General features: G+C 41.4%; 1 protein-coding gene across 1 annotated transcript in view; it reads left to right on the forward strand.

Annotated features, from left to right (window-relative positions):
* Window positions 1-18,370, forward strand: part of brf1a (BRF1 RNA polymerase III transcription initiation factor subunit a) — a 113,216-nt gene that overhangs the window by 52,273 nt on the left and 42,573 nt on the right. Inside the window, exons 13-16 of the mRNA XM_055158579.1 lie at window positions 5,837-5,898; window positions 7,443-7,524; window positions 7,605-7,660; window positions 10,440-10,699. Of these exons, the coding sequence (XP_055014554.1) occupies window positions 5,837-5,898; window positions 7,443-7,524; window positions 7,605-7,660; window positions 10,440-10,699 (460 nt within the window). The remainder of the gene's footprint in view (window positions 1-5,836; window positions 5,899-7,442; window positions 7,525-7,604; window positions 7,661-10,439; window positions 10,700-18,370) is intronic.

Raw genomic sequence — 18,370 nt, forward strand, 5'->3', positions numbered from 1 at the left:
GGTGACCAGACTCACATCTTTGTAAAGTTGAACATGTTAAGAAGCTAAGTAGTAGTAGAAGTGTGTATTCTGGACCAGCGTTATCTTTGGTCTCATTCAGAACATGTTTATAGAGATTTAGGCTACGTCCACTCGACAACGCTCCTAGATTTTTCTTTTACGGGCTGAAAAAAAAATTGACGTTTTCGCCCACTCAAAACGCCCACTCCGTGTGGACGAAAGGCCAAAACGAATACAAACTTCACCATTTCGACCAAAAAACGGTGAAGTTAAACTACAGGGTGTTACGGGCCTTGGCCCTTTGATATTTGTTTAAAGTGCTCCCGTTCTTCTTTAATTGCTTTTGTCTGCGCATGATGCTCCCGGTCCGCGAGCCCTGGACCCGGATGCGCGGGAGTACCCGACGCGGGGCGGAGGCTAGCGTCGCAGTGCGTCAGGGATTGGCCGTTCATCCCTGCGCTTCCACCAATCCGCGGATGACACCTGTGATAGCGGGGGATTGAAAAGGGACCATCATTCGCCTGCTCGGGGTGGCTGGATCACTGCGGCCAGCTCGCCACTTTTGTTTGCTGTTTGGGTTGTCTCATTTTGTTATATTGCCGGCTATTGCCTTGTTTAGTTCGTTGAGACACCTTTGCTTTTTTTGTTCGCAGTAAACCTTGAGTTAGATTCGGTACCTTGTATTTAGTTAGGGCTTTTTAGTTTATTAGATTATTTTGTTTAACTCCTATTTATTTTTCACCTTAATTGCCTGTTTTTTGTTTGTCTTCCCTTACACTGTAAATAATAAATGCACAATTTTTAGTTAAACCTTTAACATCCTGGTTTTTTGTTACTTCCCTTTCTCCCCTAGCAAAGGGGACGTAACACAGGGTCTACAGCTTTTACACAGATTTCTCTCAGATGTTTGAAGCCGGGGTTTAAAATGCAGCCTGTGATCTTAACTCTGATTTTAAAACCCAAATCTCAAATTAAGGTTAGGTTTATTGTACCAGAGGGAACCTTATCTTCTGTATTTGACCCATTTCTCGGTGTCTCTGGTTAAACCTGTCAGGAGCAGTGGGACCATCTCCAGATCTTGACCTAGGACGAGGGGTGGGCGATATCTCGATATTTAAAATATATCGAGATATTTTTTTAAACTTGATTTGGATTTTTACATATCGTATATATATTGATATTATGCTTATATATTCTGATTTCGCCCCTTCGCTTATTGCCGTCTCTGTACTCGTCCCCGCGCACCTCCACCTCCTCACTTTTTTTCCCCCTCCTCTCTCATGCTCCCCTCTTGTGTGTCTCATTCAACACGGTGCTGCCCAAAACCAGCCTGGAGAATACAGAACTCGTCTCAAAAAAGGACAACTGGCTCCATTATACGGAGATACTTTGATTTTAAGGTGTTGGACGAACAGCAGACACGTGTCTACTGTTAGTACGTGTCTAAGTTAGTAGCACCATGTGCCTTTTCCACTGTTTACAGACAAGGCCAACAGTAGCACGTCCTCTGTCACAGAGAGACCAATAGATCCATGAAGAGAACACCTATATTCCACTGAGTCGTGTCCTTTAGTCCAACAGAAGCTGAACTGCATCAGCGACACAAGAAGCAAACTGTTTTTGTTTTTTTTTGTTTTTTCCAGTGCTACAGTTTATGCAAATTAGCCATGCAGTTTTAAGTTTAGTTTCTGTAAAACCTAAACAAATGTTTGCAAAGTTGCATTAAACACATTATAATCTGAAACGGGCTGATGTGACTCTATAGTAAAGCTTTATGTGTTGTAAAGTTTATTCATGTAAATTTTATTTCTGCAGAAGATTTAAATTCATAATCTGCTGAAGTGTAATTTATACAATGTTGGGTTTGATCTGTGTAGTGGATTGTGGGATACCTCAGAGCTCCTTACAGCTGGTGAGGAACATGGATCTATTAATATAAGGAACCTCCCAAACTTCCTGTGCTAAAGGAGCTCATGGTTATGATTATCATATGGTTAACAGAGTTAATGCAAACATGAACTTGAGCTGAGTTGTTTTAATTTAATTTTAAATGAAAAGAAGGCAATATGTATTATTTTTGTATACAGAGATGTTTTTATTAATGTCACAGAAGCACTTTGTTCCTAAATGAACACTGTGGAATTTGTTTGTACAGTGGATTTGGGGGGTTATTTTTCCTGTACAGATATCGAGATATATATCGTATATCGAGATATAGCTAAATATATCCAGATATATTTTTTGCTCCATATCGCCCAGCCCTACTCAGGACTACCTCAGCTGGAAGATTTGAAAATGGGTTGATGTAGAAAATCTCAGAAAACCCAGCCAGACAAAAGAAGAACATGCAGGCTCCACACAGAAAGGCCCAGGAGTGGAATAGGTGTTAGAAAAATTGCAACCCACAGTTCTTTTTTCCCTAAAACTGTTCCCCCGTTACTTTCTTGCTGTTTATTTTCTAGTTCATCAGATATTTCTCCGTGTGATCTGCCTCTCCCTGTCCCTGTTTTTGTCTCACCTGTCTCCTGTCCCTCTCTTCTTTTTTTTTAAATACCCTCGTTTAATCCTCCTCTTTTTGTCTTTGTGACCTGGTTTAGCTCTGTCTCTCCTCTCTGAAGATTCACCTTTTGTAAACGAGTCTTTGTAGTGAGACGGTGTAGAGTTTCAGAGGGAAAAGCCGCTGGTAACGGGGCGTGAACTGGACACACTCATCAGATTAAGAAGCTTTTGTTTAAATGGACAGAGTTTTAAGTTGACTTTTAAGTAGATGTTTAACTATAAGACTAACAGGACTAACCCAGACCTGGCTCTGATTTCATAGACCTGGTCTAGACCTGTTTTAGTCCTGGTTCAGTCCAAGTTTAGATCTTGTAGTCCTGGTTCAGTTGTGGTTATGTCTTGGTTCAGTCTTGATTCAGTCCTAGTTTAGTCCTACCTTAGTCCTGCTTTAATCTTGCTCTAGTCCTGGTTTGATTCTGATTTAGTCCTTGTTGAGACCTGCTGTAGACCTTGATTAGATCAGGCTGAGTCTGGTTCAGTCCTAGTTTTAGTCCCACTTTAGTCCCGCCCTAATCTTGCTTTAGTCCCACTTCAGTCCTGGTTGAGACCTGGTCCAGACCTTGTTAACTGAGTCCTGGTTCAAAATGGTTTCAGTTCTGTTTTTAAACCTGTTATTACATGTGGTTGAGACGTGGTTGAGACCTGGTTGAGACCCAGTTGAGATGTGGTTTAGACCCGGTTGAGACTTCATTAAGACTTGGCTGGGACTCGGTTGAGACGTGGTTGAGACCCGGTTGAGACCTGATTTGGACCTGGTTAAGACCCGGTTGAGAATGATTTAAATGAAGTGTGTTAGTTTTGGTTTTCCACAGACAGACAGTTCTTTGCAGATGTCTGTGGAAATCCCCCTTTAAAAAGCACAGATTTTAATCCAGTCTCTGATCTAATCTGATGTAATCTGACACCTCTGGGATTACACCAGATTATCCACTCCTGGACTTTCCCTCAAATTTGGACTTTTCTAATTAACAAAATCCAAATTAATATTTTTCTACAGACTAGACCGGGACTAGACCGGGACTAGACCGGGACTAGACCGGGACTAGACCAGGACTAGACCAGGGACTGAACCAGGGACTGAACCAAGACTAGACCAAATCTGAACCATGACTACACCACATTTCTTATGAACAAAATCCAAATGATTCTCTTCTTTGTCTGCTCTTTAATGGATTTGGCTCTGAATTTAAATGAGCAGATTATAATTCTCCTCATTAAAATCAGGCTGGATTTCTTTGTGAAGTGTTTAAAAATGTGAAGTTATATATTTTTTTTTTCCTTTTCAGCCTGAGGTGTTCTGGCAAACGCCAATTTCTCGTTTCACAAAATCAATAAAACAACGAAAGGATCTCCAAAACACAGCTGTTTATCACATCATCTCTGACCTGACAACACGGGGATTTTTACACAGGAAATGCCTTTAGGAGACCTGCTTCAGACTTGGTTTAGTCCTAGTTTAGACCTGTTTTAGTCCTGGTTGTAGTCCTGGTTTAGTCCTTGTTCAGTACCTTTAGTCCTGATTTAGTCCTGTTTAAGTCCTGGTTCAGTCCTGGTTCAGTCCCGGTTTAGTCCCTGGTTTAGTCCTGCTTTAGTCCTGCTTTAGTCCTGGTTCAGTCCTGGTTCAGTCCTGGTTCAGTCCTCGTTTAGTCCTGGTTTAGTCCTGGTTTAGCCCTGCTTTAGTCCCTGGTTTCAGTCCCGGTTTAGTCCCTGGTTTAGTGTCTGGTTTAGTCAGTCTGGTTTAGTCTCTGGTTTAGTCCTGGTTTAGTCTCTGGTTTAGTCTGGTTCTGGTTTAGTCCTGGTTTAGTCTCTCTGGTTTAAGTCCTGGTTTAGTCTCTGGTTTAGTCCTGGTTTAGTCCTGGTTTAGTCTCTGGTTTAGTTCTGGTTTAGTCCTGGTTTAGTCTCTGGTTTAGTCTCTGGTTTAGTCTCTGGTTTAGTCTCTGGTTTAGTCCTGGTTTAGTCCTGGTTTAGTCCTGGTTTAGACCTGCTTTAATCCTGGTTTAGTCCTGTTTTAGTCCTGGTTTAGTCCTGGTTTAGTCTGGTTTAGTCCCTGGTTTAGTCCTGGTTAGTCCTGGTTTAGTCTCTGGTTTAGTCTCTGGTTTAGTCCTGGTTTAGTCCTGGTTTAGTCTGGTTAGTCCTGGTTTAGTCCTGGTTTAGTCTCTGGTTTAGTCCTGGTTTAGTCCCTGGTTTAGTCCTGGTTTAGTCTGGTTTAGTCCTGGTTTAGTCTCTGGTTTAGTCTCTGGTTTAGTCTCTGGTTAGTCCTGGTTTAGTCCTGGTTTAGTCTGGTTTCTGTTTAGTCCTGGTTTAGTCTGGTTTAGTCTTAGTCTTAGTCTGGTTTAGTCTGGTTAGTCTCTGGTTTAGTCTCTGGTTTAGTCCTGGTTTAGTCCTGGTTTAGTCTCTGGTTTAGTCTGGTTTAGTCTCTGGTTTAGTCCTGGTTTAGTCCTCTGGTTTAGTCCTGGTTTAGTCTCTGGTTTAGTCTGGTTTAGTCTGGTTTAGTCCTGGTTTAGTCCTGGTTTAGTCCTGGTTTAGTCTGGTTTAGTCTGGTTTAGTCTGGTTTAGTCTGGTTAGTCTGGTTAGTCCTGTTTAGTCTGGTTTAGTCTCTGGTTTAGTCTCTGGTTTAGTCTCTGTTTAGTCTCTGGTTTAGTCTCTGGTTTAGTCTCTGGTTTAGTCTCTGGTTTAGTCTCTGGTTTAGTCTCTGGTTTAGTCTCTGGTTTAGTCTGGTTTAGTCTGGTTTAGTCTCTGTTTAGTTTAGTCTCTGGTTTAGTCTCTGGTTTAGTCCTGGTTTAGTCTCTGGTTTAGTCTGGTTTAGTCCTGGTTTAGTCCTGGTTTAGTCTCTGGTTTAGTCTCTGGTTTAGTCCTGGTTTAGTCTCTGGTTTAGTCCTGGTTTAGTCTCTGGTTTAGTCTCTGGTTTAGTCTGGTTTAGTCCTGGTTTTAGTCCTGGTTTAGTCCTGTTTAGTCTCTGGTTTAGTCTCTGGTTTAGTCCTGGTTTAGTCCTGGTTGTTCTTTGGTAAACATTTGTGTATTTCCACGTGGCCAAGTCTAAATTACCTTTACCATTTCTGAATAAGACGGAGTAAATCCCAGTGAGAGTCTGCGTGTGTGATCAGTTGTTTGTATTTGCTCAGACTCTGAGGACGTCCTCTCGCTCTAATCTCAGACAGCTCCTGTTTCCTGTTTCATGTTTGTTTATTCCTGTTCACTTCCTGTTTAGACTTTCACAGTAAAAGCCTGCACTGGGTTTATAATGTTTGTTTAATTTAGTTTGATTTTGTTTTGACAGATGCAGAGACTGACGGAGGAGAGCTGGACCTCAGTGGAATAGATGACGAGGAAATAGAACTGGTATGGACCTGATGGAAAAAATAAAATCAAATCAAATCATAAAATAAAAACAACAAAACATAGCATTCTTACTTTTTATTTTAAAGGAGTGATATTGTGTAAAATAGTCCAAACTGGCTGAATAATGTAGAAAAGTGTAATGTGGTTGGTTATGACGGGTAGGCTCTGTTGGACAAGTGACTTTAAAACTGTAATTTATGACTTGTTACTCTCATTTCAAAGTAATTAGTTACATTACAATATTATTGTGTTTAAAATCTAAGACATTACACGACTACTGCAGCACTTTTAAGTTACTCTCACCAAAATAACTGTGAAAATGCTGAATTTTTGCGCCTTATATGGACTAAACCAGGACTAAACCAGAACTAAACCAGAACTGAACCAGAACTAAACCAGAACTGAACCAAATCTAAACCAGAACTAAACCAGAACTAAACCAGAACTAAACCAGAACTAAACCAGAATAAACCAGAACTAAACTAAACCAGAACTAAACCAGAAACCAGACCAGAACTAAACCAGAATAACCACTAAACCAGAACTAAACCAGAAAACAGACTAAACCAGAACTAAACCAGACTGAACCAGAACTAAACCAGATCTAAACCAGAACTAAACCAGAACTAAACCAGGACTAAACCAGTGCTGAACCAGGACTCAACCATGACTGAATCAGGACTGAACCAGGACAAAACCAGGACTAAACCAGGATTAAACTAGGACTTAAACCAGAGCTGAACCAGGTCTGAACCAGGAGTAAACCAGAATTGAACCAGATGAACTGAACCAGGACCAAACCAGGACTAAACTAGGACTAAACCAGAGCTGAACCAGGCCTGAACTAGGTCTAACCCATGTCTAAACTGAGACTAAACCAGGACTAATCTTGGACTAGAACTTGGAATCTAGGACCGCCCCTGAGAGAACCCCGAGCGCGATCGGGTGTCAGCTGTGTTTAGCTCCGTGGAGTGTGGAGTTCTGCGTCAGTCCTTTCGCTCGCGATCACGGTCTACGCGAGCGCACCTCCGGCGTTTCACCGCTGCTGACATCGCGGTGATTTTAGTGAGTTTGTATGAAGAAAAACAAAAAACCCACCACTTCAATCCAGATTTTAAAAAAAGCATTACTGACATTTGTACTGAGTAAAATATTACCACTTTTTTCCCTGTAATTCCGAACATTACTGCGTTACAGCACAAAGCAATGGATTAAAGTAATTTGTTACTTTTATAACACGTTACTCCCAACACTGCGGTGCGGGTAGGGCATCTGATGTAATGCTCTTCCATGTATTTCTCTGTGGAGTTTGCATGTTCTAGCTGTGCCTGTGTACATTTATTTGGGTGCTATGGTTTCCTCTACCAATAAAAACCTTTAAATCAAAAAGTTTAATACATTTTTATCTGCAGTTTTAAAATCTGAGTAAACAGAAATACTATAATAACTGCACATTTTTGTCAATATTGCTATCACAATCTTTATTTAATATTTTTTGCTGTGTTTTTCTCATTAAAACTTGTTTATTTTTGCTTATTTTTTAGTATCTTCTGAACGACAGAGAGATCCAGATCAAAACGGCGCTGTGGATGGCAGAAAACTCCGACTACCTCAAAGAGCAGAGAGGTTTGTGTGGTTTATTACTGACGTTTAATGGATTTTGTTTCATTGTAAGAATAAGTAATACTAATGTTTTTTATTTTCAGAAAAAGAAGCCAAAATCGCCAAAGAGAAAGAGCTCGGCATTTACAAAGAGAGAAAGGTAAAATCACAAACTACAAACTGACTAAACCAGGGACTAAACCAGGACTAAACCAGGACTAAACCAGGACTAAACCAGGGACTAAACCAGGACTAAACCAGGACTAAACCAGGACTAAACCAGGACTAAACCAGGACTAAACCAGGACTAAACCAGGACTAAACCAGGACTAAACCAGGACTAAACCAGGGACTAAACCAGGACTAAACCAGGGACTAAACCAGGGACTAAACCAGGACTAAACCAGGACTAAACCAGGACTAAACGACTAAACCAGGACTAAACCAGGACTAAACCAGGACTAAACCAGGACTAAACCAGGACTGGAAAACCAGGACTAAAACCAGGGACCAAAAACCAGGACTAAACCAGGGACTAAACCAGGACTAAACCAGAGACTAAACCAGGACTAAACCAGGGACTAAACGGGACTGCACGGGACTGCAACCAGGAGTGAGCCAGTACTGATCCTGAACTAAACCAGGAATAAAATCAAAACTAAACCAGGTTAAACCAGGGCAAAACCAGGATTAAACTAAAGATGAACCAGGATTAAATCAGGACTAAACACAGAATATTAGAATATAAATTTCTGATTGTAACACATCAACTTGTTTTTCTTTATCGTGTTGTTACCTCCTCATAAACAGACCTGGAGTTGTGTTTTGTTTCATTCACACATGTTTGAGAAATCCTGGATTATTAGTCCATCTACATCTCCAAAGCTCAAAATGCCCTGTTCCACTTTGTGATGTCATGTAGTGGTTGTTTTCATGTTTAGTGTAGAGGTTGGCAGTTCCAGGGCTGAAATGATCCAAATGATTCTAATGAAGGTGTGTGGAGTTTAAAAACGACATCACGAGGTGGAACAGAGTGTTTTCGGTTTGAGAGAAGTCTAAATGTGCAGGGTTTGTGTGTTCAACTTGTGTGAATGAAACAAAACACAACTCCAGGTCTGTTTGTGACGAGGAAACAACATTAGAACACAGAAACAGAAAAACAGTGTAATAAAGGGTCTTTAAACAGATATTTTGTGCTTAGTTACCCACAGAGACGCATTCGTCACCCACTGTAGCATGAAACGTGATTAATAGCGTGAATATGAGGAAGAGGAGGAGGAGGAGTTTAAGGTGAAGGTGAAATAATGACCCTAATCTCTCGCTCTAATGGAGACTAAAGGTGTGAAAAAAACAGGAACGCCTCTTTACACGTGAATACTTTTACTTTTAGAGGACAAAAACACACATGTGCTCAATGTACATCAAGCTGCATTATGTGACTTTTCTGGTGGAGGGTTTGTCAAACGCTTGTCTCCATGGAGGTGTTGTTGCTTGTTATTGTCTGGAGTGTTTCACAGTATGGTATTAAACCTTTCAGTCTTCATGGAGACCAAACCAGACCAAGTTACAGGTCAGATCTGTGGAGAGGCGACCCTGCTCACAGTCAGAATGTTTGTTTTTCTAGCTATTTTTGAGTTTTAAAACCACCTGTGATTGAATAAATGTAAAGTAGAGCTGTTTAAAGTCATACTGTGGCACATTCAAACACAGCAGTGACATCTCCATAGAAACAAGCAGGTGATGGACCCCCAACAAAAAGTTACACAGTGCAACTTTAAAGTCATTGCAGTAGAAAAACAAAAAAAATCTTAGTCCACTTCTTTATACAGATTACCCCACATGCAAGATTAAGGAAGAGTGACATCACCCACAGCATCCAGATCCAGTCAAATGAAGCTCACAAGGCCGGCAGAAATAGGAGCTAATTTGGAGCTAGTTCCACATTAGAAAAAATTATTTAATTGCGAACAAAATGGCGAAATAAAAACACCAGGATCGCGTAGAACAGGTTAATACAACATTTTAAGACCAAAATGATGAAACTCACAGCAGTTGCAGAAAGAGGAGGGACAGATTTTCAATGAAGAGTCACTAGAATCATTAGTTTGATTTCAGCTCTGGAATTGCCAAAAGTTAAAAGGAGCTGTTCACTTGAAAACTACCAGTTCATGACATCACAACGTGGAACAGAGCATTTTGAGCTTTGGAGATGTAGATGGACTAATAATAAATTGTTACTGAAACAAGTGTGAATGAAACAAAACACAACTCCAGGTCTATTTTTGAGGAGGTAACATTATAACATGACTTACAACTCACAAGAATCCATTTTTTGTAACATAGGACCTTAATTTAACCTTTTAAATAAAATGTACAATGTATAATAAACTAAACTACACTTAATAAAAAAAAACAAAAAACAAAACGAATGTAAATGTAACTAACTCCACATTTAGGGATGTAATGATATCCAAATATCTTGATATATTATCATGATATGCATCTCATGGTACGATATTTACAACGATATTTACTGCGATATTTTGGAGAGGCTGATATAATTGTACACTTTTTTGCTTTTAAAATACCCTGACAAGTATTTGGTGTGAATTATTTCTGTCAAAATGTCAAAAATTCTACTAAAAAACATATTTCTTCATGTTGTTTGTACTAAAATGAATCATGGGCTATGGAGTTCTCTATGTTTATTTGCTACTATAAAGCCATGCATTTAAGCAAAGGAACTTGTAATTCGATATATTGTGACCCTGCACGATATTATTGTGAGACTTTTATCGATACGATATGATATTTAGGTTATTGTTACATCCCCATCCACATCTACAGCATTATTTTAGGCCTAAACTTAAACACAGGAAGTTCATCTGGCGTAGTAGGATATTTTCTGTTTTCTAACCTGATTTCTTGTCTCTCTTCAGCGTCGTGCTCCTGGCAGCAGGAAGAGAGACTCCATCACAGCCAACTCAACCGGAGAGGCCATCGGCAAAATGTTAGAAGCCAAAAAGATCTCGTCAAAAATAAACTACGACGTTTTGAAAGATCTGGACGTGAAACCAGGAGCGAGCCCGCCCGAAGTGAAGGAGGAGACCCAGAAGACCCCCAAACTCACTCCAAGAACCAAGAGAGCAGCCAGCCAACCCCTAACCCTCAGCACGCCGCTAAGCACTCTGGGAAAGAGGTAAGAACGGGGATGTGGCTCAAAGCTCCCAAGAGTAGATTTAGCATAATATACAACCGTTAAACTAATCCAAGAATGTATTTCAGAACATGTTTGTAGAGTCTAAACTACAGGTGCAATGAGATTTTTCTATTAAAAGACGGTGTATTTTTGATCCTTTGGAGACTCTATTATCTAAATAGCCTTTGTGATTTGAAAATAGCTCCAACTCAAATTGCCTTTTCAATAAGAGTGTAATATATTGTGCAGCTCGGGGTACAGGTGCATGGAGGAAATACAAGAGAACTATTCAGAGCTGAACAAGTAGAAGAGCACATAGACTAGTGTGCGCCCATGGACCACTGAGGAATTACACACATATAAAACACATGGGAATAGAAAAGAAAGTACTATGATTTAAAAGGTACACTGTGTAACTTTTAGTTGGGGGTCCATCACCTGCTTGTTTCTATGGATACATCTTTGCTCTGCCTGAAATGTTTCACTGTATAACATTAAACAGCTCTACTTTACATTTATTCAGTTAAAGGTGGTTTTATATCCCAAAAATACCTAGAAAAACAAACATTCTGACTGTGAGCGGGTCGCCTCTCCACAGATCTGACCGATAACTTGGTTCGGTTTGGTCTCCATGATGATAGAAAGGTTTAAAGCCATAGTTGCCGTTTACATGAGAGCTTTAATTCCGAATAAAAATGATTTAATCCTGAATTAAAATGAATTCTGCTTTAAAAAGACCATGTAAACACTTTAATTCCTGATGAAAATGATTATTTAAGATAAGATAAGATATGCCTTTATTAGTCCCACAGTGGGGAAATTCCAGTGTTGCAACGCACTATTTCAGAACAGCAGGAAAAGGTAACACAGATAATAAATAATAGCTTAAAAATAATTAAAAAATAGACTTAAAAATAATTGCACATGGTTATGATTGACTGGTACATGTTCAGTGTTAACAGTGTTTGGAATTGAACTTAATTCTGAAGTAAGCGGGTGGATTATTCCCAGTGTTTCTCACAGCGCTTTGACTTTGAGAAGCCTCCTACGTCCCTCCGAAACACGTGAATATGAACAAAACTACGGTTGTTGCTCGGAATCTCCACGCGCACTCCCCAACCCCCCGTAACCATTTATTCTTCTTAAAAATAATTGTGGTTGTTCAGCTCATGCTCGTTGAGTCGTCCTTCTGACACGATCTGGACAATCCGGCTCCACCAGTCCTGACTTTGGACTTTCATCCACGTCTCTTTGGATTTGTGAGTGGGATGCAGGAGTGGGCTGAGGTAGAACAGCCTCACACTCATTTTGTCTTCTTCTTCCCTTCTCCTCCTCAGCTGACAGACGTAAAGCGTAATGACAGAATTCTCCAGCTGCGAAAAAAATGTGGACCGTGTTTGTGTCCGTGGCGTAACAACAAACCGAGATGACAGAAAAACTGGTAGCAGCTGAAGTGTGTGTTTTCTTCCGATCGACATAAATACGTTCGTGTCTCCGTCCAATCAGAACCCTTCCCCACCCCCAGACCCTGAGCCCAATTAAATAAAAACGAGTTTACGTGTTTTCCAGAATTATTATTTCCACATAAACTCGAAGGAGAATATTTTAATTCAGAGCTATTTAATTCAGAAATATGTATTCAGAATTTAAAAAAAAAAAACATCATGTAAACGTGACCAGCGTGAAACATTCCAGACAAAGCAATAACATCTCCATGGAGAAAAGTATTTGACAAAGCCTCCACCAGAAAAGTTACACAATGCACCTTTAATGTTGAAAATCACGTTCTATTGTCTAAAGAAAGTGTTTTTTTTTTTTATTATCATTGTTGCATTCAGTGTCAGTCAGTGTTGAGTATTGATTCTATTCCTAAGTATGGAAATCAGCTTTGAAATTTCCATATTGAGACAAAACTTCTTCTATCTTCTGTATTTTCTTAATCAATACTTTGAAAGACAAGAGAGTTCATGGAAATACACTTTGTGAGCTAAATAAATCCAGATTTTAAGGAGCAGCCATCATATCATTTAGAAGTTTATTTTCGGCACAGATAGAAGAATAATAAACCTTGTATTGATGTGATTTTGAGATGGTGAGTATTGATTAGAGTTTAAAAGCAGCTTAGACGTGGCGGGCCGTGTGCACACTGACCTCCTCTGACAGGATGATGGATGGCATGTTTGGGGGTCTCTCTTTTAGCGGTTTTGTAATCTGAAACTTTATTGATCCACGTTTAACGCTTCCAAAACCGAGGTCAGAGGTTAAAGTCCGGGGCCGACGCGGAGGCAGACGGAGACGTGCGCTGCTCAACGGCACAATGGCACTGACAGCTTTGATCTCGGGGGACAAGACATGAAAATGAATATATGGTGCAGAGGAGGGGTCAGATCGCAGTCTGTATGAAGAAGTGGACTAAGGGAGTGTGGAGTCACCCGTAGTGTTCAGCTCCAGTCAAATGAAGCTCATCGATGCTGCAGTTATAAGGGCGAATTTGGAGTAGAGTTCCATATTAGGAATAGGAATTAATTTACGGGCAAAATGGAGAAATAAAAACACCAGGATCATGTAGCAGTGGGTTAATACGAACATTTTAAGATTCATTGCAGCAGAGAGGAGCCACAATATTGCAATGTAAGTCAATGGGAGCCAGAGTCTGAAGGAGCCAGAAGAGCCGCATGTGAACTTCCTATGTGGAATGTGGCAGCTTGTGCATTAGCTATGTCCATTCATATATACAGCATGGATCTATAATAAAAACTGGATAAGCCCCTCCCCCTCTGTCCCGGCTTGAAACTAGTGGCCGCTCCAGGTACTGCAGCTCCCAGGAGCTTGGGCCCAGAAAGAATTCTCCCATAAAAGCACAATGCATTTTTTGGTAATTCAGGGCATCCACAGCTTTCACAAAGGTCAGATTTTGTAGAGATTGTTTTCTATTTTCACAACATAAAAGTTTTAACATCTTTAAATTCTCACAGGGCCTAAAAGTGCTCGTTGTGTGAAAGGCCTAGGGAGACTAGATGTCCCTATTGACCCGGGACAGTCCCAGTTTTGAGCCCTGTGTCCCCTGTCCCAGCAGATTGATACAAAACCACTGATTTGTTCCAGTTTTATACAAGAAATGTCCCAGGTGTCTCTATTTTTGACCAATCTGATCCCTGCCAGCAGTAAAGAGAGACACACACTTAAAAACGACCATGAAAATGTGACTGTACTGAGTCCAGGGTATCTGCAGGGTCTTAAAAGTCTTAAAAAGGTCTTAAATGTCATGTTCCTAAATTAAGGCCTTAAAAAGTCTTAAATGATGTTGTCCAAGTCTTATTTTTCATAAATGTCTTAAATTTCATTAGGTTATTTTTTGTAAACTCAACCGGTCTGCAGTGCGATGTTAAATGGAGGAAGGAAAAAAAAAACATCAACGTGAAATCACATGAATGAACGTCTAATTTGGATTATGCAGAAAAAACTTTGGTTTCTGGTGCTGGCGGCAATGAGTAAATAATCAGTATAGTGGAGGAAGACGGATGGATCATGGGGAAGTGTAGGTTTAGTCCACAGTGGCTCTTAAGTTCTAGATGTAGTACCGTAGTTGGTTGATCATTTATTAGATTTGGATCTGGTGTTTTCCGCCCACATAACAGGTGCGATGTTGGTCTTAATTTTCATTTAAGTGGTCTTAAAAAAGTCTTAAAAAGTCTTAAATTTGGGGTAGTTAAACCTGGGGATACCCTGTGAGTCACATTAGTGCCAAGTACAGGACAATTTTTCTTAAGTACACACTCATTTCACAATTTTATTATGTCCAATCAAAAAAGGGATGTTTCAGTTTTTTATTTTCTAAAATCTGATCACCCTACCTCACCCCGCTTTGAGCCCGCACTAGCTCTGCTCCAGCAACTCTCACTCCAATTGGTCCAAAAGCAACACTATAGTTTGGCTCCAGTCAAATGAAGCTCACTGAGGCTTGCAGTTATAGGGGCGAATCTGGACCAGAGGGTCATATTATGAAAAAGAATTTATTTATGGACAAAACAGTGAAATAAAAACACCAGGATCATGTAGAATGGGTTACCGTATTTTCCGGGCTATTAGATGCACTCTTAAGCCTCTAATCGCATCAAAAAACGACCGCGCCCCACAATCCAGAGCGCCCCATACACGAATCCACTCAGGTGTCCCAGCACGACTTCAGTAAACTACAAAGCCACACCACCCACAGAACACACAAACACACACGGAGCAGACAGCGACCGCACAGCCAAACACACCCACAGACACACTCATCACTCCACGCCGACGAGGAACGGAATGGAGGAACGAACCGAAAAAGCGAGTGCAATGTGCCACTTCTAGACACAACTGAACAACTGAGTCACTGTGAACACGCCGACAATCCGTTGGTCCCAGACACACCCTCCCTACACGCCACAACTGAACAAAGCCCAGAGTCACCGTGAACGAACAAACAAACAAAACCACTCACCCATCACACTGTTGGGTTTCATTTAAAGTCCTGTGTGGTTTATTTGTGAAAAAATTTCAAAAATAGACCATTTAATGACAGTGCGTCTTATAATCCAGAGCACCTAATAGCGTGGAAAATACGGTAATATGAACATTTTAAGAACAAATTAACTAGGTTCCCAGCAGCAGTCAGAGAGAGGGGGGACAAATTTTCATTGTAAAGTGAATTTGTTGTCGATGGAACCAGAAGCGCCCCCATGCTCACTTCCTGTTTGGAGCACGGCAGCTCTCAAATTGACTATGTCCATTTATATATACAGTTTATGTCTCAGATCTAACAGAGGATGCAGAGGAGAGGCGGTGGTGGTTGTTGTTGTGGTTGTTGTTGTTTTTAGCCCCATTTGAACCGCTCTACTTCACAAATGGCTTTTTCTTTATGAATGAAACATCCTGTTTTTAAGAATGAACCTTTCACCTGAAATCGTGTCTATCAAAGATTCATTCACAAAACACTCTCTACTTTTGAATTACAACATGTTTTATTAAATGCAGAAGTATGTCGTTTTGAGAGGAGGACGCGGGCTAACCACTCTGCCACCGTGCCGCCTGCTGGTGATTGGTTGATGGAGTAGTATGGAGTGGTTTGGTGGAGTTGCCGTGGTTACACAATGCTTCAGTGTTGTAGTTTGAACAAGGCACAAAGCTCCTGTTTGTCAGAGCAGAGTTTAAATGATCCAGCAGCAAGTTCTGAGTCAAAGAAGTCATTCTGAACCAACCGAGCAGAGACGGACGGAGAGAAAGAGAGAGAGAAGAGGGGGAGGAGGGAGAGAGAGAGAAAGGGAGAGAAGGAGAGAGGGTAGAGGGAGAAAGGGAGGATGGAAAGCGATGAAAAAGAGGAGAGAATGGAAGAGAAGCAAAGAGATTGAAGGGAGTATAGAAAGAGGGGGTGAGGAAGGAGAGGGGAGGAAGAGGTAGAGAAAGAAAGGGGAGGGGAACAGAGGAGAAGGGAGGATGGAAAGAGGGGGAAAGGAGAGAAAGAAAGAAAGAAGGGAAAGAAAAAGAAAGAGAGAAAGAAAGAACGAAAGGGAGAGAGAAAGAGGAAAGAAAGAAAGAAAGAAAGAAAGAAAGAAGGAAAGGGAGAGGGAAAGAGGATGGTGGGAGAGAGAAAGTGGAAAGAGAGAAAGAGGAGAGAGGTGGGATAGGGGAATGAGAAACAGTAGAGGAAGAAAGGGGCAGAGAGAAGAGAAAGAGGAAGAATGGGGGAGAGACGAGAAGAGAGGAGAAGAGAAGAATAGAATAGGGGAAATATAGGAGAGATGTAGAGTAGAAGTGAGCAGAGAATGAGGAGAGAGCCAGACAGAAAAAGAGGAAAGTAAGCAGAGAGGAAGAGAGAGAGATAGACAGGAGCAATGGAGGAAAGAAGAGTGTAAATTCATGAATGTTGAACCTGATCTTTTCTATCAGTGACTAAACCAAAAACCTGACTGTATCACAACACAAACACTTCATTATATCTGGATTTATTTAAGCGTTCTCCGTCTGTATTAAACTTCTGCCCAACAGAGAAGAAGAATTCCTTTGAAAATAGCAGACTGAACATACCAGTTTATTGCCAAAATATTCCCAACTGTGTCCAGAGCTCCTCATGTGTAGAATTCATGTCATTCTCAGGCCTCACACTAGAACAGCTGGACGCCCCTCCTCTCCCTCTGCTCCACAGACCTTCACAAACCCCACAGACCCCCACAGACCCCCACAGACCCCACAGACCCCCACAGACCCCACACCCCACAGACCACCCACAGACCACCACAGACCTCCACAGACCTCCACAGACCCCACAGACCCCACAGACCTCCACAGACCTCCACAGACCCCACAGACCCCACATCCACAGACACAGACCTCCACAGACCTCCACAGACCCCCACAGACCCCCACAGACCCCCACAGACCTCCACAGACCCCACAGACCCCCACAGACCCCCACAGACCTCCACAGACCTCCACAGACCCCCACAGACCCCCACAGACCGACCCCCACAGACCCCCACAGACCACAGACCCCCACAGACCCCCACAGACCCCCACAGACCCCCACAGACCTCCACAGACCCTCCACAGACCCCACAGACCTCCACAGACCTCCACAGACCCCACAGACCCCCACAGACCCCCACAGACCTCCACAGACCTCCACAGACCTCCACAGACCTCCATCCTCCACAAACAAACCTCTTTTCTTCTCTTAAAAGTCTCTGTACCTGATTTTTACTGTTTTTAAAATTGCCGACAACTTTCATTTGTCCCTGGAATGTTCCACATTATGACATTAAACAGCTCTACCTTACATTTATTTATTCAGTTACAGGTGGTTTTACAGCTCAGAAATACCTAGAAAAATAGACATTCTGACTGTGAGCAGGTCACATCTCCACAGATCTGACCTGTAACATGGTCTGGTTTGGTCTCCATGAAGATAGAAAGGTTTAATACCATACTGTGGAACATTCCAGACAAAGCAATAATATCTCCATTAGGGATGGGCATTCGGGAGAATTAACGATCAGTTATCGATGAATCATTAATGTTTTTATATTAAAGTTATCATTATTATTAATATCTGCACTACTAATCTGCCTGAATAAATTCAACTTTACGCCATATAAACATAATCACTCTCGAGCCACATCAATCTGTTTGACATTAGAATGTGTTTAGATTTGTGCAAATCTCACAGAAACCAAATGTAAAACCACATGACTCATTTGCATAAACTAAGTGAAGAAAAAATCAACTCTGTCGCTGATGCGGTTCAACGTCTGTCAGATTAAAGGACTCGACTCAGGTGAATACAGGTTATTGTGACCAGATTTGGGTTTGTCAAAACCAGGACACCGTACGGGGGAGGGAGGTGGGGACTTGTCATCGACATTGAGCTTCTCTCACCTGGCAAAAACTTTTTATTGTTTTTCGGTGTCCTGGTGCTTTGAGGTCCCTGACACACTGGACACTGACACATATGTGCTGTTTTTACACTGTGCACATGGCCTCCCACTTGTCTCGACCGGGATGGAAAGCGGGGAATTCCTTGTACAAGTCATCCTTAAATGTGCATTTGTGCTTCTGCATGTTGCAGACTGACTGACTGTTTGTGTCTGCTCACTCTTTCTGATGCACAGACACTACGAGAGACGCTCAGTTTAATGA

Source organism: Boleophthalmus pectinirostris, unplaced genomic scaffold (genome assembly GCF_026225935.1).
Source record: "Boleophthalmus pectinirostris isolate CB_2022bp ecotype Guang Dong unplaced genomic scaffold, ASM2622593v1 HiC_scaffold_10, whole genome shotgun sequence".
NCBI lineage: Eukaryota > Metazoa > Chordata > Actinopteri > Gobiiformes > Gobiidae > Boleophthalmus > Boleophthalmus pectinirostris.